At 40.5% G+C, this 25470-nt stretch overlaps 1 protein-coding gene across 2 annotated transcripts in view; it reads right to left on the bottom strand.

Annotated features, from left to right (window-relative positions):
• ZBTB48 (zinc finger and BTB domain containing 48) overlaps positions 1–25470 on the bottom strand; it is an 823012-nt gene that overhangs the window by 222466 nt on the left and 575076 nt on the right. For both annotated transcript variants that reach the window (XM_044056423.1, XM_044056424.1), the window contains one exon: positions 10284–10370. In XM_044056423.1, the coding sequence (XP_043912358.1) occupies positions 10284–10370 (87 nt within the window). The remainder of the gene's footprint in view (positions 1–10283; positions 10371–25470) is intronic.

Raw genomic sequence — 25470 nt, 5'->3', positions numbered from 1 at the left:
GTTTGAGCTTACAGGGGTTCTATGTATATCATAATTACCAGGGGTACTTCATTGCCAAAGGGGACAATGAAGACTTTTTTTGCTTTAAGTTTCAGTCCGTGAGCTTTGTGCCAATTATTTGTCAGTGTCAGCCTTTTCTGTGATATGTTTACATCATTGGAGGAGTCTATACGAGTTTGCCAAGTTGACAGTCCTCTGCAAACCTGGTAAACCACAGGCCCTCTACCTTTGCCTGGACTTCAGAGAAATAATTTCCAAAGAGTTGAGGGTCTAGCACAAATTCTTGTGGTATCACACTGGTAAGTAGTCTAGTGGTGGAGGTGCATTCCCCGACTTTGACAGTGCACGTTCTGTTGGTGAGCCAGTTGGATATGCATCTAGTAATGTATGGGTTAATCTCCAGATGGCAGATTTTCTCTATGATGCCTAAATGGGGGCTAGTGTCAAAGACCTTGGATAAATCAACATAGGCGGTATGTCCTGTTATCTCTCATCCAAGTCTTTGGGATCATTATCAAAGAAGTCCACTATGTTTAATAAGCAAGATCTACCCTTGACAAAACCAAAATGGGTTGGGTCAAGTGTGTTGAAGGTCACCTATGTCCCTTGTGGACAAGGTGCATGATGATTACTTCCATAGCTTTGCAGATAAGGCTGTTTAGACTTATGGATCAATACTTCTAGCTCTAGTCCTGAGTCTATGAAACACATATGCTGCTTAACTGACTCTGTGGTAGCAGGCGTAAATGCACTGACATCTTTTTCAGCCCAGATGATACTGAGTTTGAATCCAGGTGTATCCAAGACTTTTAAATAAATAGTGATAATGGAATAACATTAATTGTTTATAGTATGAGTTGCTGTGTGTTGGCATACTGCAGTGTGGTTATGCGGCATTGCTTTGAAGGAACTGCAGCACTGTACTGCCATTCAGTCGCTTAGCATTCCTGCACGATGCCAAACTCTGCGCAAACATAGAGGCCAAAAATTGAAGGGATCCATTGCTTTTTCTGCTACCTAGGTGTGTTGTGTGCGATTCTACTTTTTGACGAGATTATATGTGTTAAAATGGAGTAGATAGGAAAGTGTTGAAATGGGGAGCAAGTGGGGGAAGAACAAAGGGAAATCAACACAGGAATGTCCAAGAGGGTGCATGAAAGAATGACAGCTATCCATTTCTTCAAAAGTAAAAACTGATCACATGTGCAGAATATTAACCGAATTTGGACGGTCACCTCCAGAGAGAGGGGGGTGAGAACAATGTAATCATGTTGTATAGCCAATTGGACTGAATCATGTGTGTCCAGCAGATGTTTGCGAAATGGAGAACTATGTATGGGAAGATTTTTTTGTGGGACAGGTGCCCATTTTTTTTTTTTTTTACTTCAGTAAGAGAGGACTGCTGGGTAGGGGACGTAGGCATGTCTGATTCAGTTAAGTTGGCTAGGCGAGGAAGCAGATGCAAACAAACAAGACAAGAGACAAAGATGGTGAGGGGCACAAAAGGTTGAGGGACACCATTATTGGGGTGAAGGAAGGAAAAACAGGCTCAGGCCCATCAAGCTTGGAGACGGTGAGAAGAGAGTACTCACCCACTGGACTGTCATCACTGTCCCCTGAATCCACTGGTGGCTGGAGTGCTTGATGTCTTCTCCTCCTATGGACCATGAAGGAGAGCAACCACTCCATCCAGTGTAGGCATACACCAATGGTGTGGTGCACAACTCTGGCATCTCCTGGCGGGTAATGAAATCACCACCTGTGTGTTGCTGCTCCCACAGGGTACTACTGCAGCAGCTTCCAGGGCAGAGGTTGCTGGTAGTGCAGGGTCAGCACAGGCAGTGCTGCCAGGTCGGCTCCCAAATGTGATGGGCATTGGAGTTGGAGCCTGTGGAGCAGGAGTAGGCTGATCCAGTGGGGCTGGCCTACCTCACTTGGCTGTGTAGCACTTAGGGATGTGGTACATATGGATGGCGCAGAGTTATTTTGACGACACGAGACAAAAAAAAAAAAAGATTGATAAGGGTTGGGGTGATGAGAAAAATGAGATAAAATTAGTGCCATCATATGTGACATACAATGCATTAATACAATTATACAACTCTTACCTGAAGTACTACATTTAAGTATACGCCCTAAGAGATACACACTATACTACAGATTGCTGAACGTAATCCTTGAAATGTGCATGCATTGCATATATGCGTGTTCCAATTATACAGATTACAGTTTACAGCAGGGAATTTGTGCCACTGGCATAGAACTTTTGATTTAATGTAAATATTATTTAAGAAACAACAGTATTGTACAGTTGTGAATTGTGGTATCTGAACCCACAACCAATGACTACAGTCTAATATTTGACTCCAACAATTGATGTGTACAACAGACTAATGCATGCATACTTGCTTTTACAGCTGGGATATATGCATGCTCAATTTGACACAACTGTATAAAAGACCCAAAAAACTATCTTTAACATTTAAAGCTACAATAACACTTCTCCTTCTGCATACATGCCACTTGCTTCCCTCAGTCTCTCCAATCGAGCAACATGAGCCTGCCTATTGAACTCACATTCAGTAGCAGCTGGGGAAAGAACAGAAAAGCATTATGTATACCAGTCTTGCCTATATTTAGCTTTCCAAGTCTTACAAGTACTCTGTTATTGTCCTCCTTACACAGTTTTGGGATATCTGCAGTCTCAAACTCATTCAACCAATGGTTGAGAATATCTTTTTTAGCCTGCACAGGTCATTAAAATGATGCCTACACTGCTCCCAAGTGCATGAGATGCCAGTGGCACTGGATACAGCCTGGGCCACACAATTCCACACCTCAGACTTTACTGGGAACCAGAATAGTCCCCTGCAGAAGCCAATAGTCCCCCTGCAGAAGCCTTTGGCTGTGGCACTTCATGAGATGTCCAATAAATATCCTGGACTCCTGGACACCCATCTCTGTGCCCTAAACTTGGCACCTTCCTCTCAAACACCAGCCATGTCTACCAATCGAACTAGAGCAATGGAAACTAATTATTTCCCGCCAATTCTAGTTACAGAGTTTACTGGTAGTGCACAAACCCAAGCAATGTCGCCAATTCCAGTTATAGAGTTTACTGGTAGTGCACAAACCCAAACAATGACACCAACAGCGTTTGGGCAATGTTTAGTGGACAGCAGTACCACACAGGGAGGAAAGCAATTTTTGAAACTGGAAAGTTAATCTGACACTTGGCCTTAGTTTGAGGGGTGTCTACTTATGTAGCCTGGAAGTATATACTGGAAACTGGAAGGTAACTGTTAGGTCAGTTAGGTTTGCAGACATGCACTGGAGGCATAAATGTAATGACCTGACATTTGTTTTTGCCTTTATACACTGAGGAAAACTGATTTTTATACTGTGGAATTCAACCCTAGGCATACGGGACAAAACGTTTTCTTCCACAGAGTTGATTTTCCATCTTTGCCACAGAAGTGTTGCTCAGACACAGTCAGGAATTATACATAAATACAGGTGACAGTTTGAGCTGTTACACATCTGTGTGGCCTGAGAAGGTTATTGGATATAGATCCTGTTGTGTAAGTGTCTTATGTAATTCTGAAGCCCATGCAAGTCCAGATAGCAGAATTATACTTACAGAAATATAGTAGACAGTATACCCTCAGTCATACATCTGAAAACACAATAATGGTGTCTCAACCCTCATACATATAATTCATATCAGCTCCACTATCTAAAGTGTTATAAGTAAGAGTGAATATAATGTGAAGTGGAACAACAGTAAAAGTGTACGGAATACCATGTATCAGAATCCCTGCACTTACACTTGTTGCTACAAGAATACTGAAATAGCACTTTTTTATTTTTGAGTTCATTGCTACAAACTGCACTGCCACAACAGTAAAAATAGGTTGCACACCCTTTACCAGAACCCAGGGCCATCTTTACTCCAGCTCTACACTTACACCTGCTGCCACAGGACTAGTTACATGACATTCCCCAATTTCTTAATCATTCTTAAGTATCTGTGCTAACCACCATGCAATGCAGCTTAGCTTATTTGCACTTTAACCAAAAGAATTAATTGAATGTATCAAGTTACAGTTCTTGGCTGTCTGAGCCCTATCTGCAGGTGTTGGAGAACCTTTCTAGCCACAACGTTATGCAATGGAAAACAAAAATTGCAGCACTATATTGTTCTTGACCTTTGCCCTTTTACAGATGCCATTTGCAAGTGTTCTGAGGTATTCTATCTGCTTCCTGGGTGGTCCAGTACACCAGCTTGCACACTACCTGCTTCACACAAACAAGATAAGCACAGCCGAACCTGACATTGATTTTTTCTCCATTTCACATGTTTGCACTAAGCCACACATCCCGCAAACACTGGCCCGAAAAAAAAAGGGAAAGTAGTTGAAATGAGGAAAACCAGATCTATGACACACACTACAAAATGTTAGTACACATGAAATATTTCTACATTGCTCTGGATTTGAACACTCACTCCAATGAACCATCAGAACAAAGTAAGGGTGTCTTATCCATCTTTGCCACACAAACACCTTTGCAGCAAGTAACTGATCATTCTGCATACAAGCAACTGCAACATCCTCTACAGTAATATAAAACCACAAAACAGTTATTGTACATTTATTAATTTTGGATGTGTTGTACTGAGTGATCAAACAGCCAGTTATGGGTATTGCTTGCAAATATGTCTTACCTCTCTGTGTTTGTTGCTCAGTCTTCACTTATCTGACCAATAATCTGAGACATGCAGTCTGTAAGCCATGCTATATAATTGTCCTTAAAATGTGTGAGGATATTAAATGACAATATAATATGCAGCTGCCAACAAATGAAGGGGAGGTTGGATGTTAATGAACAGAACTTGTGAATTGTGTGCTGCTTACTTACATTTCCAACCTTGACAAAATTACATCTAACACTTTGCAAGTCTAACCCAGTGGTGGCGAACCTTTCGGGTTTGGTGTGTCAAAAACTCCTGGCACAAAATAATTCAGTGCACTTCAAATGAGCAACAAATGCAAAAGCAGTGTCTTTGATAACTCGGGTGTTAGTAATTGCTGGCATGTCACCCAAAACGTTGTGGAGTGTCACCTTTGACACGCATGTCATAGGTTTGCCATCACTGGTCTAACCTGACACAACCATAGGATATAGGGCAGTCTGCACTGCTGTTGTTTTCTTTGTCCCTACCAGTAATGATTCACAGTTGTAATCCATTAAAAAACAAACACTGAGGGAGCGCCTGCACTATGTTTACATTTGCTATATGGAGCCAAGTATTTGGGATTCAGCAATCCTAATGAGTTTGTCTCATTTGCATATTCACTATGCTGACAGCCCTGAATCTACACCATAAAATGGCAACCATGTAGCTAGCGTAACTGAAGGTGAGGAGACTTGTTTATGTGTAAATACAGAAAAGAGGCTATTCCTTTGGGGTATATCTGCACAGAAGATTACTGAACTTGAGAAGATATGGTTGCATTTTGTCAGCTATACACTGCATATGCTGAAATATAATTAAGAAAAATCTGTTTAATAGTTGTATATATATTCTGATTATCAAAGGCTACACTTTTACCTGTTTGCATTAGTTGGAAGTGTACTGATGGCATGGGCATGTTTGCTAGGGCATTTCACGGTTGCACATGATTGGCAGTACTTTAAAATGGAATGTTCTGTGTTAAATCTGCAGACATGTTTCAGGGATAGTTTATTTGATAGCACTTCAAATATGGTTTGTTAGCAAACTGTGTCATTTGCCTGTTCTTTTCGGGGTGGGAAGAAAAGCTATATTTCTGTTATGACTCAAACAAGGATAGGTTGATATTGTTACTGTGCAATGTGAGGTACTGCCAGTTATGCCAGGAGAAGTAGGGCAGTGGATGTGTAACACACCAGCACAACTAGCTGGAGTTTTGTAAAGAATTACGTGTCATTTATATATCAAGCTGATTTGTAAAGATGTGACAATGAGAGGTATTGCCGGCTATGCCAGGAGAAGTAGGGCACTGGATGTGTAACATATGCCAACATAGCTTGCTGGAGTTTGGCAAAGAATTCTATGTAATTTGTATATCAAACTGATTTGTACAGATGCTTTTGTTGAAAAATGTATTTGTAAAGCTGCTTTTATTAAAAATGTACCAACAGCGAGTCCTGCTGGGAAGAAAAAAATACACCTGTATGTCAGACTGTATTGTACCTGTTAAAATGAATATATTCTGACAGAGAATACTGGAAAAGAGGTTAATCTCAGTCCAGCTAAATTTGAAAAACAGGCTGAAATTAAACTACCTGGTTTAGGCCATAATGGTTGTATCTGACAGTTCTGATGACAGCAAGAGATGAAATGTCTGTGAAAACCAGGACTACGAATCCTACTGTATTGTCCGTAGGGATGAACTAATTGCTACCCTGGAAGGGTGGAAGTTTTGAAATGGTTTTATAGCTTCCAGATGTTATAACATATCTCAGCAAAGCTCTACCTGTGTGTATGGCAACACATATGTGGTAAATTCTGGTTCAGTTTCTAGCGAACGGGGTAGTGTGAGAATCAGAAGTCAGATGACCAGATGTATGTGATGTCATTCTGTAATCTAGCACTGAAATTATGTTTTTTACTAGATGAGACAGAAGTCATAGGGCAGTCTGTTTCGGAAACCTGACCAAGAAGGAAGGTCACTTGCCTACTTCATCTTGCCTTGCTTTAGTAACTAACCAGGATATAAGCAATTCTTTAGATCAGTCAGGAAAATATATAGATTAGTTAAGTATTATTTTCTGTATGTGTGTGAATATATCCATCTGTGTTATTTTTAATATTTCCTGTGACTGAAACTCTGGTGTTTACTGTAGATAGATATCGAATATATTTTGTGTTGTTTTATTATGTATTATTAAATATATTTAAACTTTTCAATGTGGCTGGTCTTTTACGGAATATTTTAACCTTTGAAAGTACTTGCATTTATTTGCGGACACTGTGGCCGCTCCTGAAAGCCTTGCTGCACTGGTCAAACACTACCATCTGTATTAGTATTAATTTTACTCGGCATAACTGGGAACCCTTGTAAAAGCCTTAGAGTAGCTTACTTTGGAGTGTTCTGGTGGCAGTACCTACCTTACAGTCTGGGAAGAGGGGGCATAGCTAGTAAATCTGTGCCAGACTTTCCTAGGTGCATGTGTGTGAAAATCAAATCTCAGAGTGCGTGTGTCAGCTACCTGTAGCAGGGGCACAGAGCACCGGTTTCACAGACAGGTTTGGTGGGGGACTTGGCTTGGAACACTGTTGAGGATTCAACTCTACAGGAGAGCGAGAGGAAAACCCAACCCCAAGACTGAGTGTGTTCCGTGTGTTTAAAGGAAACTGTGCTTGGTGCATGGAGCTGAATCTGGAAATACTGTGTGTATCTTTGTTCCAAGTGAATGCCCCTCAGCAGTATCCATGGTGTACTATCCTTCTGTTGTCTTTTAGGACACCTAGGACTATGGCACCCAGGTGTCTCAATCCCTGAAAATCACCCCACACTGACAGTGAAAATCGGGTAATTGTGGAAGCTTTTAGGCAACAAGGTACCTTCCTGCTAGAGGGGAGTGTGGAGATATGTCAGCCAGAATGCAAATTTGGCAGCGCATAGTTGCAGACGATAATGTAGTAGGCAGCCACAGCAGGACATGTGATCAGGTGCGCCATAGGGCCACTGACATGATCTCATCATTTGCAGAGAGAAGAGCAGCTTCGGTGGCCCATGATCAGATGGGAGCTGGGGAGGAGGGAGCCCTGTTACACAGCCACCACTACCAGCAAATGAAGAGTTCCTGTCCACTGTCAGGGATCCAGACAGCTCCCAAAAAAGTGCAGAACAGCATGTCCTTGACATTGTTAATACTGCTTCAGGAGGAGCTTCCAGGTAAGCTTGTGTATCTCAATTGTTAAATACTGCTGCACAGTAAAACAATTTAAATCAATACGTTAGTTCTGTTTCACAAGATCACAAGAATTTTTCTGTGGGGGATTGAAGATTACTATAGTTATTCTGATCGATTACATGTGGGATTAGGTTGGACTCATCCAAGTTCTTGTTGGAAGTACTGATAATAGACATATAAAGAGGAAAACTTATTACCCTGTTACTGTTAATTGTTATGATGTCCTTACCGTTTGCTTAACTTCTTCCAGGACCATCCGACATATGGAGCACACCATCATCTGCACCTGGTAAGCCAAACATTTTCATGTCAGTACTAACGAGCGAATGTGTGATATTGATGTCAGGACTGTTGTGTGCATGGCCATACTAATAGTGACACTGCTGTTATGTTGTTAGCATATACTGGACTACAGTATTGTAGATATCAATTGTTCTTGTGTTTGTCGTTTATTATCACAGGTGATCCTGGCAGTGGAACTGTGGGACTTCTACCACCTGATGTCAGAGTATCAGTAGACTCTGATGATGATGGTGGCCCAAACAGAGGTACAATCAGAGAGTGCTGAGGTTCAAACCAAAACTGATGTTGACACACAGCCATCACCTGAAATTCCTTTGGACACAACCAACAGGCCTAAACCTACCCATTCTAGTGAGCCCTCAGATATTGAGCAGGTGGAGGGCGAGGCAAATCGATCGGGGAAGTGTGGTTACTGAGGCTTCAGTGCCTGTTGACTCTGGCAGTAGCCAAAGTGTGGGCAAGGTGCCATGCAAGAGGGTTGTTAGGGGGTGCTCGAAGGAGACCTGCTGTCCATCCTCCATCTGATCCAGATGTCTCTTCCCATATGTTTAGGGCCGTCATGAAGGCACAGGTACGTTCACATAGGTGCTCCAGAGAAATGCTTAGGGTTGTAGATGTGGCACAGGCTGACATCCGTGACTGCCTCCACTGTGTTGATGAGTCAATGGATTGGACGAATGACACACTGGAATGAACGGTGTTTGTGATGAATGTCTGCTGGGAGGGGGATGGCATCCTCATGGGTGTAGATCAGCCACATCATCAGCTGTTAGCCAACATCTGAAAAATCTCTTCCACCTTGGCCTATTAGCAGCAGCAACAGCACAGACTTCAGCCTGTTGCACATGCACATGAATTAGAGCAACAGCAGCCCCTAGCATTGTTTCTGTGTAGATTCCTTTCCGTGGCTGTGTTCCAATAGGTTTTGGAATTCACAGGGAAAACCAGCACTGAGTTTACACAGTTGCTTTATAGCTTTTTGAATAGCCCCTCCATCTTGGATTGATTGATTAGCATACAATTCAGCTGCTTATACAGTAATTTGCATTCCATGGTGTTCACCTTGTTTGCGTGGTGGTGTGTAGAGCTGCTTACTGAATCCAAAGCAGTGCGCTACCATATCAATGCACACACGGTGTAAACGGACCGTGTAAACTTTGTTGAATCTGGCTGTTTATAGTAAACTTCCTTAAAATGTTAAAAACTGTGAAGAAATCACCTAGTCTCACTCTCTCTCTTCAACCACTTAGTGTCTTTCTCTGTCCCTATGTCCACTTGGGGGTCTTCAAAGATGTCATTGTTTCTTTCAGATTAAGACAGAAGAGTTAACTTTCTTTGGGTAGGTGGTCTTATAACTGCTCATAACAATAAAATGATCCCTTTACCACAGAGAGTTTTTCACCATAAAGAAATAATGTTCAAAACACTTTACAGAAAGGGTCAAACTGCTGGCTAGTTATCTTTTTTCACTTGTGGGCTGGTTGACATTTTCCTTGGTACATACGCAGCATTTCCACATTTCAAACAACTCTCTGCTGACACCTGGTGCTTTACCTAAGTAACAGCATTCTATGTGTTGCTCATTTAACTACACCCCTAAAGAAGACATGAAGAAGAAGGACTTGGACAACTCTGACTTTCTCCAGGTACAGTAACAGAGAGTAGTTTATTTTGCCTTACTGTTCTCCTCTTCATATAATTTGTTCAACAGATAATCAAGTCTGCTGTGCTTCCACAAGTTGTAGTGGTAAAACTGAAAGAACTTGAAAAAGAAAATAACTCCAAGCATAAATAATTATCATGCATAAGTAAAAGATGGCAGGTGAAAATAGAACACCTTCTACATCTCTGACTATTCCTTCCAACCCACTGAATGACATTTTTTAAGAAAATAATCAACTGCTAAGCTTGTTGATTGTTTGGGAATGTCTACTACTGGTCATGAGCAGTAAGGCAGCAGCACAAACTTACCACCATATGGTTTTGGTACAACGAGCACCTGGCTTTTTACTTACTGCATGTGGCTTTGGTGCTCCATGAGCCTTGATCATGTGCGTCTGTAGGCCCCTCTTCTGCATATACTGCTGTGGGCATGAGCAGCACTGTAAAGAGAACAGAACAAACAATGATGTACCCTGGAGAAGTATGAAGGATGACTTCACTGATGATCAAAAATGTTAACCTTACAGCTGCCATACACACAGTCTTTATCCATTCACTTTATTTAATAGTTAAGTGGTCTAGTACAAGACACTTTTTGGCCACAGCACAATAGAAAAAATATGAGACCATGGAAACCAGCAAGGAATACCGTATAATACAGTTAGGTTTAACCTATCTTGGTACTTTGTCTCATTGCTATAGTTTTATGTGAATAAATGCAAAACATACACAGTCTACTGGTCTTTCTGCAACATTAAATGACAAAGTTCACATACAACATATCCAAGTGCACCAACAGGTTTCTGTTAAGAACAGTTAGAGAATGAATGAAAACTACACTAATTTTGCTAATTTCTTAGCTGTGGAAATGAATTCCAGGTTGGTGGAACTCCCTTTGAAAAAGGCCATTTTGGCTGAAGCTAGTTTAAAATTACTAGTTGCTAAATTTGTCTAAAATAATGCATGCGTTTCTTACTTCTAGGCAAAGTTAACTCTTTCTGTAGTCTAGATCTCCCACTCTTCAACTAAGATTTGCTTCTCATGCTCAGTCATCACAATATGGCAGAAAAGTAATGCATTACAATGCTGTGAAATTTGCAATGGTTCTGTAAAACAAAACACCACTGCTATAGGTATTTGTTCTTCCATACATTAGTATAGTTGCGCAAGAACTTACCATAACAGCACGTCTGACTGACCACTGTTGCATTATTGCTAATAGATAAGGTGTCTTGCCAAAGACAGCCATATGTCTGGGCCAGTATACCAAAGCCAGGATGCTTTCTTCACGCTCCGTATGCCTGACATATGACCTCACGCTGAAGGAGCTAGGAAGTACAAAAAAATACACTCCAACCTGCTCCAACTGATACAAGAAACACACCCAGACTGGAAATCAAGCTGAAATAACAAAAACACATCAAGGTGGAATATTTTATTTTATTTTATTTATTTTATTTTACATTTGTTGACCGGGATAGTCCGACTGGATGCATGTCCATTTTCAGCGGAGGCCCAGGGAGAAAAGCTCCAAGGGTAAGCAGATACAGCATTACATAATACCAGCATTACATATTACAAACAGACTATTTACAGAGATTACATAAGTAAGCAAGTTAAACAAATTCCACAGGTTACAGTTAGTCCTGAGCACAAGTCAGGATTAAATTAAATTACACAGTAAACTGGTTAACAGATTTTTACACATTCGAGTTAGCCTGGCTTGATACATTGACATAGCCAGTTAAGTGACAAATGTTGTTTGAGTCTAGTTTTAAATTGACCTAAGGTGGAAAGTAAGGTAATATCAGCTGGAAGAGAGCTCCAGGATCTACTTACAGAGTTTGCAAAGAGAGAATCACCGGCTGTGTTATTAATTTTGCTAGTCTGAATTAGTAGTTTGTTAGAGGATCGAGCGGTCTAGGATTGTTATAGGGGGTGATAATATTTTTAAGTGCAGGAGTATTGTCCGGATTATAGAGGATTTTATAGGCCATAATCAGTTGGTTATACTGGATTAGGCTAGGTAGTTCAAGCCAACCAAGCTGATTTAGATTGATGCAATGATGTGTCCTAAAAGGCAGCCCAGTGGCAAACCTGGCAATGTGGTTGTAGCAAATTGAGAGTTTGTTAAGGACAGTCTTGTTCAAATTCGAGAGTAGAGGGGATGCATATAGAAGGGTTGAAAGAAGGTGAGAGCGAGCTATGGCAATTTTAGCTGGAGGGTTTAGGAAGGCTTTTATTCTGTAAAGTGACCCTAGTTTTTTATTGATGGTTTTGATAGTTTGGTTAACATGTAGGTCAAATTTGAGATTATTGTCTATGATGACACCTAATAGTTTTGTAGATGGGTCAGGGGAGATTATTGTGCCATCATTTGATTTTATGGTAAAGGTGAAAGCGGTAGACCTACGTGTTGGTGAAAATAACAGCATTTTAGTTTTTTGGGGGTTTAGGATCAGGCGATGTTCAGAAAGCCAGTTTTCTATTGTATTAAAGGTGGTCTGGGTAGCTGACCATAACTCTACTGAAGATGTGGCTGAGCAAATCAGAGTAGAGTCATCAGCATATTGGATACAGCTGACTTTTGGGATGACAGTATAAAGGTCGTTAATGAAGATGGAGAACAGCAAGGGCCCTAGTATAGAGCCTTGTGGTACTCCGAGGGTGTTAGGTAGAAGGTTAGAGAGTTTGTTCTGCCAGAGGACAGCCTGCTGTCGACCATTCAGATAGGATTGAAACCATTGGAGGGCTCCAGTATCTAGACAGAATGTTTGCAGGGTGTGGATTAAAAGTTGGTGATCAACCATATCGAATGCCTTGGAAAGATCAAAGAAGAGGGATGAGGATATATAATTATTGTTGCGATTATGGTTTATGGTGTTAGTAAAGGCTAGGAGGGCTGAAGTAGTGCTGTGATGAGGACGGAAGCCATGCTGAGTGTCTGCCATAAGGCAATTTTGGATTAGGTGGTGCATGAGTTGTCTATGAATACATTTTTCCATAATCTTTGCAAGTGGAGAGAGTATAGCTATTGGCCTATAATTGGAGAATTCAGTAGAGCTGCCTCCTTTATGAAGTGGGATTACATAGGATATTTTCCAGATGGTGGGAATTTTAGCTTCTACTATGGTTCGATTGATTAGTATTGAGACGGGGTAAGCAATAGCATCAGCTGATTTTTGTAGGTACTCGGCAGGGAGTTGATCAGCAGAAAGTGTAGTGGGTTTTAATTTTATGATCAAGGTGCGGATAAGTGAAGTGGTGACTGGTTGGAAGCTGAACGCAAGTAGGTTTCTAGGGGTGCTACTTTCAGGACTAGGGGAGCTGGGAGGTAGTTGGCTAGCTAGGGCTTGAATTGTCTCGGTAAAGAATTGGTTAAAACTATCAGAAACATCTTCAGGGGTTTTATCAATAGTAGCAGCAGGGATTGGGGTTGAAGTTTGTCCAGGATGTAGTAGATTATTTAAACCTGCCCAAAACTTCTGAGGGTTATTTTGATTTACTGTTTGTAAATTACAGTAGTATTGTTTTTTGTCTTGTAAAATTGATTTTTTGGTTTCGTTCCTGGATTGCCTATATTTAATGTGATCGTGAGGGTCTTTAGAAGAACGCCATAAAGCCCATGCTTTGTTTCTAAGGGTAATTTTGAGTTTAGACACTATAGAAAGCCATGGTGCAGTTTTTGCCTTGGTTCTCTTTGAACGAACAGGTGCATGCAAATCAAGGATCTCAAGGAATTTGTTGTTAAAGAATGCTACTGCTTCCTCTAAGGGGAGGTGTTTTAGAATAGACCAATTACATGAGTTTAGTTCTTGTTGGAATTTGGCAGGGTCAAAGTTTTTATTGTTTCTAACCTTTCTGAGCAAGGGTTGTTGGGAATTAATGGTTTTGTGCTTAATTACATATGTGAGAAGGTGATCGCTTAGGCCATTAAGGAGGGTACCAGAGGTGTACAGTTGGGGGTGACTGTTTATGAGTACCCAGTCAAGTATACTTTCTTTTGGTTGGGTTTACCTATCCTGGTAGGGGTGGATATGATTTGTGTAAATGCATGCAGGTTAATATGGGTGGTTGGGGATTCTAAGGAACAGGTGCCCCAGTCTATGTTAAAGTCTCCAAGTAGTAGGGTTTCTTGGGGGTAGTGACATGATAACCAGTGCAGGATATCTTCAAATGTAGATATATTGTTACCTGGGGGAATGTACATACAGATGATATTAATGCATTTATTTTTATTAAGTTGCAATTTGGTGGCAAGAATCTCAGAGTTATTAATCTGAGGAGGTTGTATTACATCTATGGTGACATTCAACTCAGAATACAAACGCTTTACTGGTGTTTTCCTGGTACCTCAGCTCAACAGCCTTTCAAAGGAAGTTATTTATTCCACCTTGATGTGTTTTCTTTATTTCAGCTTGGTTTACATTCTGGGTATGTTTCTTGTATCAGCTAAGAAGAACATAAGGGATATACAGGCATGAATTACCTCAGGACTTTCTTTTACAGACCAAGGAAATGAAGCAGAAGAATAGGTAATTATACACAAAATGCACAATTCAAAAAGGAGAGTGGGAAAAAGAATCAACCTTGATCCAAAACTGAAAAACAACAAAAGAAGGAAAGGAAGGCGTGATGTAATACTGCGGTAGTGATCAATCAGACATCACTCTTTACACTAAGTTATTATATAAATATACTATGTTCTTCCTTGGATGACTTCTGCAGTATTACTAACAAATGGGAGATTCACAAAGGTATCTAAGAAGAAAGGAAGGGCAGTAGTTCACAGGTTCATAAGTGTGTACTAGGCTAATGGCCCTGGAGCCTTTACACGCCTAGCCCATAGGATTACCCTGGCATCGTGCCTCCCGACCTTAGTTCCCAGTGCCTCTGTGGAGTAAAGCCACTGGAGTGATCCCCGGGATGAATTTTCTATTTCCCATCCACTCATCAAGATTTCTCTTGAAGGGGAGTGGCCAAGGATGAACACAGGATAGCAGCAGATTTCTTTAGCTCCACCAAGACAATATCATAAACAGGGAAATTTATCATCAAAACACGTCTAATGGAATATATTTCTTCATAAAACCATTTGGAATATCATTTTCTACAATAATATCCCAAAAAAGAAAGGAAACTTGACTGATTTTCCTGTCAGAAATCTTAGAAATTTCTCACTCATCTCAACTCCTCAGAATAAGCTACAGTAAAGCTAACAACCAGGATTCTACCCTTAAGAAAGAACTCCAGGCATTACTACTAAATATGCAGGAGTGACAACTAAAATGGACAGAACTGATTCTAAAATAGACAACTTCAAAGAAAAAAGTACCAAACATTACATGAAGACTTACAACAGCAAAAAAAAAAAAACAGATTTCAGGTATAAAGGATGCTCTCAATGACATGGACAGTAGAATTAAAGAAGGGGAAATGAACAGTGAATTTCTACTCAAACAGAACACACATCACCAGTCTAAATTGGATGATTTGGAAAACAGATCTCGACGTAATAACATAAGGATCTTTGGGTTACCAGAGGGCATAGAAGGTAATAATAATATAACTTTTTTAAACACTTGGCTACCAAAAACACTAGATTTATCTGAGGCATTTTCTTTCGGTATAGAAAGAGCCCATAGATCTCCATCATCCTCTGCCACTAACAACAACATTCCTAGATCGGTTATAGTAAAATTTCTATCTTCATTTGATAAAGAGATGGTGTTGAAATCAGCATGGGCAAAAGCACCTATAAAAGTTAATGATGCAGTAGTGCGCTTTGATAATGATTATTCTACTCTAGGGATATCTAAAAGGACCTTCTTGCCACTAATAAGAGAACTAAAAAAAAGCACAACTGAAAACTCAATTTTTACTCCCTGCCAGACTAAAAATCTTCTTACCTGATGGTCCTAAAATGTTTGAGGATTTAGACACTGCCTTGGCTTATACTAAAAAACATAAAATATTGGACAAGATAAAAGAAATGGAATGGGCAAGTCCTTCATTGAAAAGACTGGCATCAGGCACAACTTGGAAGACAACAGACAAACAAAAGAGACTAAAAAATAAATGACTTGCTTTACAGCATTCTGATTATTTTGTGTAAACTTCCTTGTTTCCTCAAGTAATCCATAAACAACATAAGATCGCCACAAAGCTTTTCAAGTCCTTAAAATATGCAACTTGTTATACTAACACATTTTCTCCCTAAGGAACAAATAACCGGATACATTTTATATTTGTTGCTTTTCTAATCTCTCTCTGCGAGATCAAAGGTTAGTAACATGTTATATTCACTTAATTTTACTAAAAAAGATTTTCTTTTTTTATTTTTATTTCTTTTTTTAATCTATTCAAAATATTGCTATGTTTAGTTATAACTGCTTAACTTCATAAAACTGAGACAGTTTAAACTCTTTACAACTAACATGCTATGAAGCATAAACAGCTGATTAAACAAAATAATTATAAATGCAGTATTTTATGCCTAGATATAAGGATAGATGAATGATTAATATATACACCATTTAATACCTTGATATAGTAGTAGATAAATGATATAATATACATTTTTTTTTGGAAAACAGTTATATCCTTACAGCTTTGACAAGTGCTTATAACATTGTGTAGCTTAGGAAATATGGGATTCATGTATGTTGTAAATAGACTTATGATGTTTCCTATGGCCTGATATTATTGAGGCTTCGATTACTAAGACTTGTGGAATACCTCGAGCTGTCTCTACATTACACAGAGCCTTATTACGTTCAAAATGTGTTATTTTCACTTTATTTCCCACTGGAATCTCTCAGGAGACAACTTTAGACACTGGCAACCTCGAGAATAGCGATCACGAGTCGTTTTCTAAACCTTCATGTTCTAACTGTTCATCAGAGTAGAAGAAAGCAGCCATCATGAACTTTGACCTCTGATTTCACTCATATACAATGTAATGCTGCAAAGTAAACCAGTTCCAGGAAGCAGAACAGTCGCAAACGTGGAAAAATGACAAAAACTGACTTTTTAACAAAATTGTGAGTTTTTATCATTATAATAGCTTTCGATTGATATAATTTGTGTTTAGTAAGGCTACAGCACATATTAAAGTATTGTTTTATTGTTTAAACCATATGAAGTTTAGAAATGTGTAGCAGCTGAATTCAGATGTAGATTAGTTATAATGCTCTTAAAGGTGCGTTACTCAAAAGCAGTACTGCAATTGCTGTTTCTATGCACATACTAGAATATGCTTTTGCTTTCTAACACTGTAGAATAATCTTATATTTTGAACTGTTTTAATTCACTAGTAAAAATATTTGATACATTCTTAAGCTAGTATGCAATATATACATTATATGAAGCTATTGCATACTGTTTTCAGCATAATGTCATGGCTTCCCTTTGATTAATGCAATGTTTTTACTATTCTGCTTCTGCTTTGATAATTAATTCTCTCATCATAGATCCATGAACAAGCAGATAATAGATTCATGTATCTTTCTATAGCTGCATATGTTTATATCATTAACATTATTATTTTCATAACAACTGCAATGAATAATATGATTGGAGTAATACATTGTCTCACAGAAACATGAGTAAATAGATATTTCTAAGCTCAAGGAAGTTTAAGTAAGCACAAAGCACCTATAATTATTTTTTTTCTTCCCTTCCTAGATGTGTTGTAGTTATTACTAAGTTATTAAATAAAATAGTTATATATAAAGATACTCATCTCATTTTGTTTGCGTCTTTCGGCTTTTCCAGGTTAGGGGTCGCCACAGCGGGACTCCGGTCCGCTAATGATTGGTAGTGGATTTTTACGTACCGGGTTACCAGCCCTGACGCACAACCTTCAACGAAGGCACGCCCCATTCACGTATGCCTCCACACAGAAGACGCTCTAGCTGAGAATCGAACGGGACAACGTCTTGCTATGAGGCGACAACACTACCGCAGCACCACCACTCTTATCTCATTAAAAATGTTTAATTCTGCTTAATAGTTGGTTAAATTGGTTTTGCTCATACACATGATTTGATGTATTTACTTTAAGAAAAGGATCTCCTGTTATACTCCTATTCCTTTAAAATGTTTCAAAATGTGCAATTTGCTTTGTAATGTTTCTATTGCTAACAAGCTATTCTAGATATTAATATATATCCTTTACAATAGTTAGAATATTCAAGTTGAATTTTTATGGTTTATATAAACTGTATTTGTTAAAATCTCTATCTCAAATACCTATATATGTTTATACAAACAAGCCAATGAAATGTTTCAGTGATCTATCATTCTGTTTTATACAATTTTGCTGTTAGTTTAAACTGTTCTTTCTAGTTCTAAAGGTATGATATCAAGTAGTACTTAATGAAATCTTGACACATATTAAGAAATAAGTGCATAAACTGAATAATTTATTTTATAATACATAGTAAAATGGATGAGTTTAACGTTGGTTTTGAAAGTTTTAGTATTTACAGACATTAGGTGGTAGCTAGAGTTCTGCTGTTATAGTTAGAGAGGTAACTCAAGTAGTTGTAACTACTCAAATTCGGAGTTTATAACTCCAGGCCGGGTGCGAAGTTCAATCCCAACACTATTTTATTTGATTATTGTTATAGTTCTGACATCCACATCATATCTCACAATCACATTTTCATTTCTAAAAAAAAATTAAAGACCCACATGTTCATACAGAAACTTCACAAGTCAAAGCCTTGATTAATTTAACATCTATAGGAGGGAATAGATTACTAATCTGTATGACAAATGGTAAACTAAACATATTTCATCTTATGCTATATATGTCAAATGGTAAACTTAAGAGGGATCTCCCTAAACATTAATGGGTTAAACAACCCATGTAAGAGGAGTTTATTTAGATATCTTAACCTGCATAGAGCTAACCCAATATTTCTTCAAGAAACATATCTCCTTAAAAAAGACATAGATAAACTAGCAACCAACAAGTACATAACTTTAGTCAAAGAGGGGTAGCTATCCTGTGGAACAAATCCATACCTATCCCCAAAATTATTAAGATGACAAAGACGACAAGGGGATGTTCTGCATGGTTACAGTACAGATTAATAGGAAGATTTTTACATTTATCAACATATATTGGATACCAGGCGTAAGTATTACCACAGTGAAACAGCATTTAAATCACACAGTACTCCACTCTAAAGGAGACATCATATTAGCAGGTGATTTCAATTGTACTCTATATGATAATGACACTACTACTCTTGGGAAGAGGAAAATTACAGCTAGCGCAAAACATCTAAAAGACTTTATTAACTTATATCATTTGAATGACATTAATAACCACGCTGATCCTAAGTCACTACCATATACTTTTTTTTTTTCAAACAGACACAAGTCTTACTCTAGAATAGATAAGAGTTCTGATCTCTAGCTAACTTGTAAAAGATTATCTAAATCTATGGTCATTTCCTGCCTAGTATCAGACCATAATTCAAACACTTTTGAACTTACTGTAAATGTAATACACGATACTCAGATTAGAAGAATTCCTGCCTACTTAACTAAAAGACGTCAAAGAATTTATAAATAAGGAGATACAAAAAGTACAGTTGTGTACACTTACCATAAATGTAGATGTTCAAGTGTATTCACTATTGCAGTCATCACATTTGGGTTATCTGCTTGCAGTAGCCCTCAGTCGGCCTGATTATCAAAGTCTTGGGTCCTGCGTCAGTTGCTGTCTCATCTTCCATGACGTCAGGTAGTCAGGGGTATAAAGCATGCAGCCGACGCCATTACATCAGTTTTTCTTGCCCCAGATGTCAGGTGCCCCCATAATGGGAAGCAATTATATACAAAGTTACACCTCCAACAAAAAAGCAAATACACCAAAAAACTTTAAGCATAGTAAACAAGAATACAGGTGCAGTCAATAGAAGTTAGGGGGCTGGAGGGAGGGTAACCAGGACTGCAACAGTGAATACACTCGAACATCTACATTTATGGTAAGTGTACACAACTGTACTATGTTCTTCGTGTTTCACTGTTGCAGTCATCACAGTTGGGTAGATTCCCAAAGCTAAGGATGGGAGAAGGTAATTAGATAGCATTAGGACCAGCTATAAGGCCCTGCAAGACTGCAGTGGCAAATTCAGCTCTGGATTTAGAAAAAATTGGCAAGTGGTAATGCTTGGTGAAGGTATGTACAGAACTCCAGGTAGCAGCTTCTAGGATGTCCCTGGTAGGGACACCCTCAGAGAAAGGCTGTAGAGGTAGATGCAGCCCTGGTTGAATGTGGCCTTATCCCCTGTGGGGTATGTTTTCCATGATGCTTAAAGCAGAAATGAATGCAATGGCCTATCCACTTAGAAATGGTTTGCTTTGAAATGGCCTTCCCCTCTGCCCCTGCAGCAAATGCAACCAGCAGCTGTTCAGATTTCCTGAGTGGCTTATTCCTGTCCAAGTAAAATCTAAGTTGTCTGTGCACATCCAAGGAATGCAGTATTCATTCCCCTTTGTTCTGTGGATTAGAAAAGAAGGTAGGCAAATGAATGGACTGATTAAGGGCCACACTGGATACCACCTTGGGCATGAAGGAGGGATTGGTCCTAAGGGACAACCTGTCAGCATGAAAGATGATGAAAGGCTTCATTGCCATGAGGGCTTGTAATTCTGATACCCTTCTTGCTGAAGTGATGGCTAGAAGGAAGGCTGTTTTCCAAGAAAGGAATTTCAACTCTGCATTTGCAGCTGGCTCAAAGGGAGGTAGAGTGAGCTTTTCCAATACAAAGTTAAGGTCCCAAGCTGGAGGAGGGGCTCTCCTGGATAGTCTTAAGTTTTTGGCCCCCCTGAGGAATTGCTTCAGCAGTGGGTGAGAGAAGCGGGGTGGTTCTGTATTGTAATGAGCTGAAATGGTTGAGGCATGAATTCTGATGGAGGAAAGGAAAAGGAAAGGCCCTTGTGAAGCATCTCAGTTAAGTATTGAAGAATATGGGGTAAATTGGGTGCTGCTGTGCCCATTTCCGGAGTTTGGCTCCAGGAACAGAATATTTTCCATTTTTCAGCATAGGATTTCTAGTACTAGGCCTCCTTGCCTCCAGGATGACATCCATCACTTGCTTACTGAGGGATGGTAACGGAGAGGTCAGGTAATTAGCCAGGCTGCCAGTTTCAGGGTTTGAAGTTGTGGGTGCAGAATCTGGCTCCCCTGCTGGGACAGCAGGGCAGGGGTCTGAGGCAGGTGCCATTGTGCCAGCAGTGACACACTGCACAAGAGGGGGTACACCAGTGTTGGAGTGATCAGTCTGGTACAATCAGTATTGTCCTTGGTTTGGCCCGTTTGATCTTTAGTAGTACCTTGGAGAGGAGAGGCAGAGGGTGAAAGGCATAAACTGATAGGTTTTTCCAGGTGAAGGACAGGGCATCCACTTTCCAAGCTTGTTTGTGGGGAGTCCTTGTGCAGAATTTGCCCAATTGGTAGTTCTGGGGAGAGGCAAACAGGTCTATCTCTGGGCTCCCCCATTTGTTTCTCAACATGTTGAATATCTTTGGTTCCAGTTTCCACTCGTGTGGGTCCATGAAATTTCTGCTTAGGTCATCTGCCAGTGTATTTAGCTTTCCTGGCAGGAATTGAGCCTGTAGGTGCACTTGGTAGCTCAAGGCCGTGTTCCACAGAGCCATGTCTAGTCTGCAAAGAGGGTATGAGTGGGTTCCCCCCTGCTTGTTTATGTACCACATAACAGTGGTGTTGTCCACCTTTACCAATAATTGTCCTGGAAGAATGTGGTCCTTGAAGGTTGTCAGAGCATTCTGTACAGCTAACATTTCTTTTTGATTGATATGCAAGTGCATTTGATTTGGGTTCCATTTGCCTTGAATGCACTGCCCTGCCAAGTGAGCCCCCCATGCATAGTCTGATACATCTGTTGTTAGGGTTTGGGCAGCAGGGGGTAGAGTGAATGGCAGTCCCTTGTTTTGGTGGCAGGCCTCTGCCCACCAAATGAACTCTATCTGTAGACAAGGTATGATGGGAATCATTGATTCTAGATCCTGGGAATGTTGACACCATAGGCTTTTTAGATACCATTGTAGTTTCCTCATATGCAGTCATGCATATGGAATTAGTAAATGCAAGATGCCATGAACTCCAGGCCTTGCAGTGTTTTCCTTGCAGATAGCTGGGTCTTGGTGGCCAGTAGTTTGAAGCAGACTGTCAATTGAATTTGGTTCTCTGGCATGAGGTAGGCTATCTGGGAAGTTGTATTCAAGCTTGCTCCCAGGAATACAATTTGTTGGCAGGGTACAAGATGTGATTTGTTTTCGTTTATGGTGTACCCCAGAGACGTTAGCAATTTCTTTACAAAAGCCAGATGATTTAATAGAATGTCCTGGCTTTCTGCCTCAATTAGACAACTGTCCAGGTATGGGTATATTTGAATATTTCTTTGCCTGCAAAATGCAATGACTGGAGCTAGACACTTTGTGAATACCCTTTGGCAGTGCAGAGAAAGTACAGTTGTGTACACTTACCATAAATGTAGATGTTAGAGTGTATTCACCGTTGCAGTCATTACAACTGGGTTATCCTGCTGGCAGGCTACCCACAGTCGGCCTGAATTCCAAAGTCTAGGTCCGGCGTTTGTTGCCGTCGCCTCTTCCCTGACGTCAGTGCGCCAGGGGTATAAAAGATGCAGCCGACACCATTTTCTTCAGTTTTTCTTGCCCCAGATGTCAGGTGCCCCCAAAAGGGTAGGCTAAAAATATGTCAATAAAACATGCATGCACCAAAGTATATATTTTGCCTTCATCTACAAGCAAATGCACCACATAGGTTGTATAGAATAGAGAAGTACAGATAAGTTCCAGCAAAGAAATGGGGGATGGCGGGTGGGTAACCTGGACTGCAACAGTGAATACACTCGAACATCTACATTTATGGTAAGTGTACACAACTGTACTATGTTCTTCGTGTTTCACTTTTGCAGTCATTACAATTGGGTTGAATCCCAAAGCTAAGGTTGGGAGGCTGGAGCTAAATAGCATTAGGAGCGGCTATTAGGCCCTGCAGAACTGCAGTGGCAAAGCCTGCCCTGGATTTAGAGTAGAGTGGTAAGTGATAGTGCTTTGTGAAGGTGTGCACTGAACTCCAAGTAGCAGCCTCTAAAATATCTTTGGTTGGTACTCCCCTGAGGAAGGCTGCTGAAGTGGATGCTGCTCTGGTTGAATGTGACCTAATGCCCTTAGGTACTGGCTTGCCATGTTGTGAATAGCAGAAACGAATGCAGTGGCCTATCCACTTTGAAATAGTCTGCTTTGAGATCGCCTTTCCTTGTGATCCTGCAGCATATGCCAATAGTAATTGCTCTGTCTTTCTAAAAGCTTTGGTTCTGTTCAAATAGAAGTGTAGCTGTCTGTGTATGTCCAAAGAATGCAGAATTCTCTCCTCCTTATTCTGTGGGTTTAGATAAAAGGTAGGCAGATGAATAGTTTGGTTAAGGGCCACACTGGATACTACCTTAGGCATAAATGTCGGGTTTGTCCTCAGAGAAACCCTGTCTGGATAAAAAATTATAAAAGGTTCCACAGCCATGAGTGCCTGTTGCTCTGAGACTCATCTTGCAGAAGTTATTGTTAGGAGCAGAGCTGTTTTCCAAGATAAAAATTTTATATCAGCTGTAGTGGCTGGCTCAAAAGGAGGCAGGGTGAGTTTTTCCAAGACATAATTGAGGTCCCATGCAGGTATTGGTGATCTCCTTGGAGGCCTTAAATTTTTGGCCCCTCTGAGGTACTGCCGTAATAAAGGATGAGAAAAGATTGGTGGCTCTGTATTGTAATGAGCCGAAATGGCAGAGGTATGACTTTTTATAGATGAAAAGGATAGGCCTTTGTCCAGCATCTTAGCCAAGTATTGCAAAATCTGAGGAATATTTGGTACAGCTGTGTCAATTCCTTGTGCCTGGTTCCAAGCACAGAATCTCTTCCATTTTCCAGCATAGGATTTTCTAGTACTAGGCCTCCTGGCCTCCAAAATGACATCCATCATCGCTTTAGTGAGAGGTGTGTTTTGTATGACTACATTATCTGCCATGCTGCCAGATTTAAGGTCTTGAGTTGGCTGTGCAGGATCTGAATTTTCTGCTGGGACAGTAGATGAGGCACTTGAGGTAAGGTCCAGGCTGGGCAAAGAGACAAGCTCCTTAGGACTGGATACCAGTACTGGCGTGGCCAGTCTGGGGCAATCAGTATAATTTTTGGCTTCTCCTGTCTGACCTTTAGGAGCACCTTGGAGAGGAGAGGCAGAGGAGGAAAGGCATATACTGTTAAGTTTTTCCAGCTGAAAGATAGGGCATCCACTTTCCATGCTTGTCTGTGATAAGTCCTTGTGCAGAATCTCTTTAGTTGGCAGTTGTCAGGTGAGGCAAATAGATCTATGTCCGGGCATCCCCATTTCCTTGTTACCATGCTGAAGACTTGTGGATCCAATTTCCACTCGTGGGGATCCATGAGGTTTCTGCTTAGTTCATCTGCCAGAGTATTTATCCTTCCTGGCAGGAATTGTGCCTGCAGATGTACTTGGTAAGTCAATGCTGTGTCCCACAAAGTCATGGCCAGTCTGCAAAGGGGGTAAGAATGAGTGCCTCCCTGCTTGTTTATATACCACATGACTGTGGTATTGTCTGTCTATCAGTAGTTGTCCCGGATGAAGTAGGTCCTTGAAGGCTGTCAGGGCATTTTGAACAGCTAGCATCTCTTTTTGATTGAAATGTAGATGCATTTGGTTTGCGGACCATGTGCCTTGAATACATCTTCCTGTCATGTGGGCTCCCCAGGCATAATTCGATGCATCCGTTGCTAATGTCTGTGTGGCTGGGGGTAGAGTGAATGGCTGTCCCTTGTTCTGGTGACAGGCCTTCACCCACCATCGAAACTCCTGTTGCAGGCAGGGAATGAGAGTAAAAAGAAGTTATGTACCTACCATAACGTTCCATGTTAGTTGCCTTCATCTCGCCTTCCTTCTTGCTGGTTGGGATCGGAGCCGATCCTCGGATCCGACTCTGGCATTTTCTATAGCTCGAGAGCTGTTTACTGGCTCGAGGCTACCCCTTATCCCATGATGCTTAGCGCTAGCTAACCAGATCTCATTTGTAATAGCTAACCCCAGACTTAACCAGAGAAACAACCTGCCCAAGAAACACGTTGAGCATACCTATCATACTCTCTAAGTCAGTACAGGAAACAAACCAGAGAACACTCAGCCAGTGAAACCAAAACTTCTCTCATTCCAATAGGACAGGGGGACGGAGGATGGGACGCAAGAAGGAAGGCGAGATGAAGACAACTAACATGGAACGTTATGGTAGGTACATACCTTCTTTATGTTAAGTTGTCTATCTCGCCTTCGTTCTTGCTGGTTGGGACAGTGTCTCTAGCACCTACAATCCTGGGCGGCTCATTGGAACAGACTCTTCAGAACAGTGGAACCAAAGTCAGCTCTGCTCCTGGAGACCATATCTAGCTTGTAATGAGAAATAAAAGTATGAG

The sequence above is a fragment of the Protopterus annectens genome, chromosome 14.part0 (genome assembly GCF_019279795.1).
Source record: "Protopterus annectens isolate FY-2018-M chromosome 14.part0, PAN1.0, whole genome shotgun sequence".
NCBI classification, from domain to species: Eukaryota; Metazoa; Chordata; order Ceratodontiformes; family Protopteridae; genus Protopterus; species Protopterus annectens.
The sequence above is the reverse complement of the archived record's forward strand: the minus strand, read 5'-3'. Positions and strand labels throughout refer to the sequence as shown.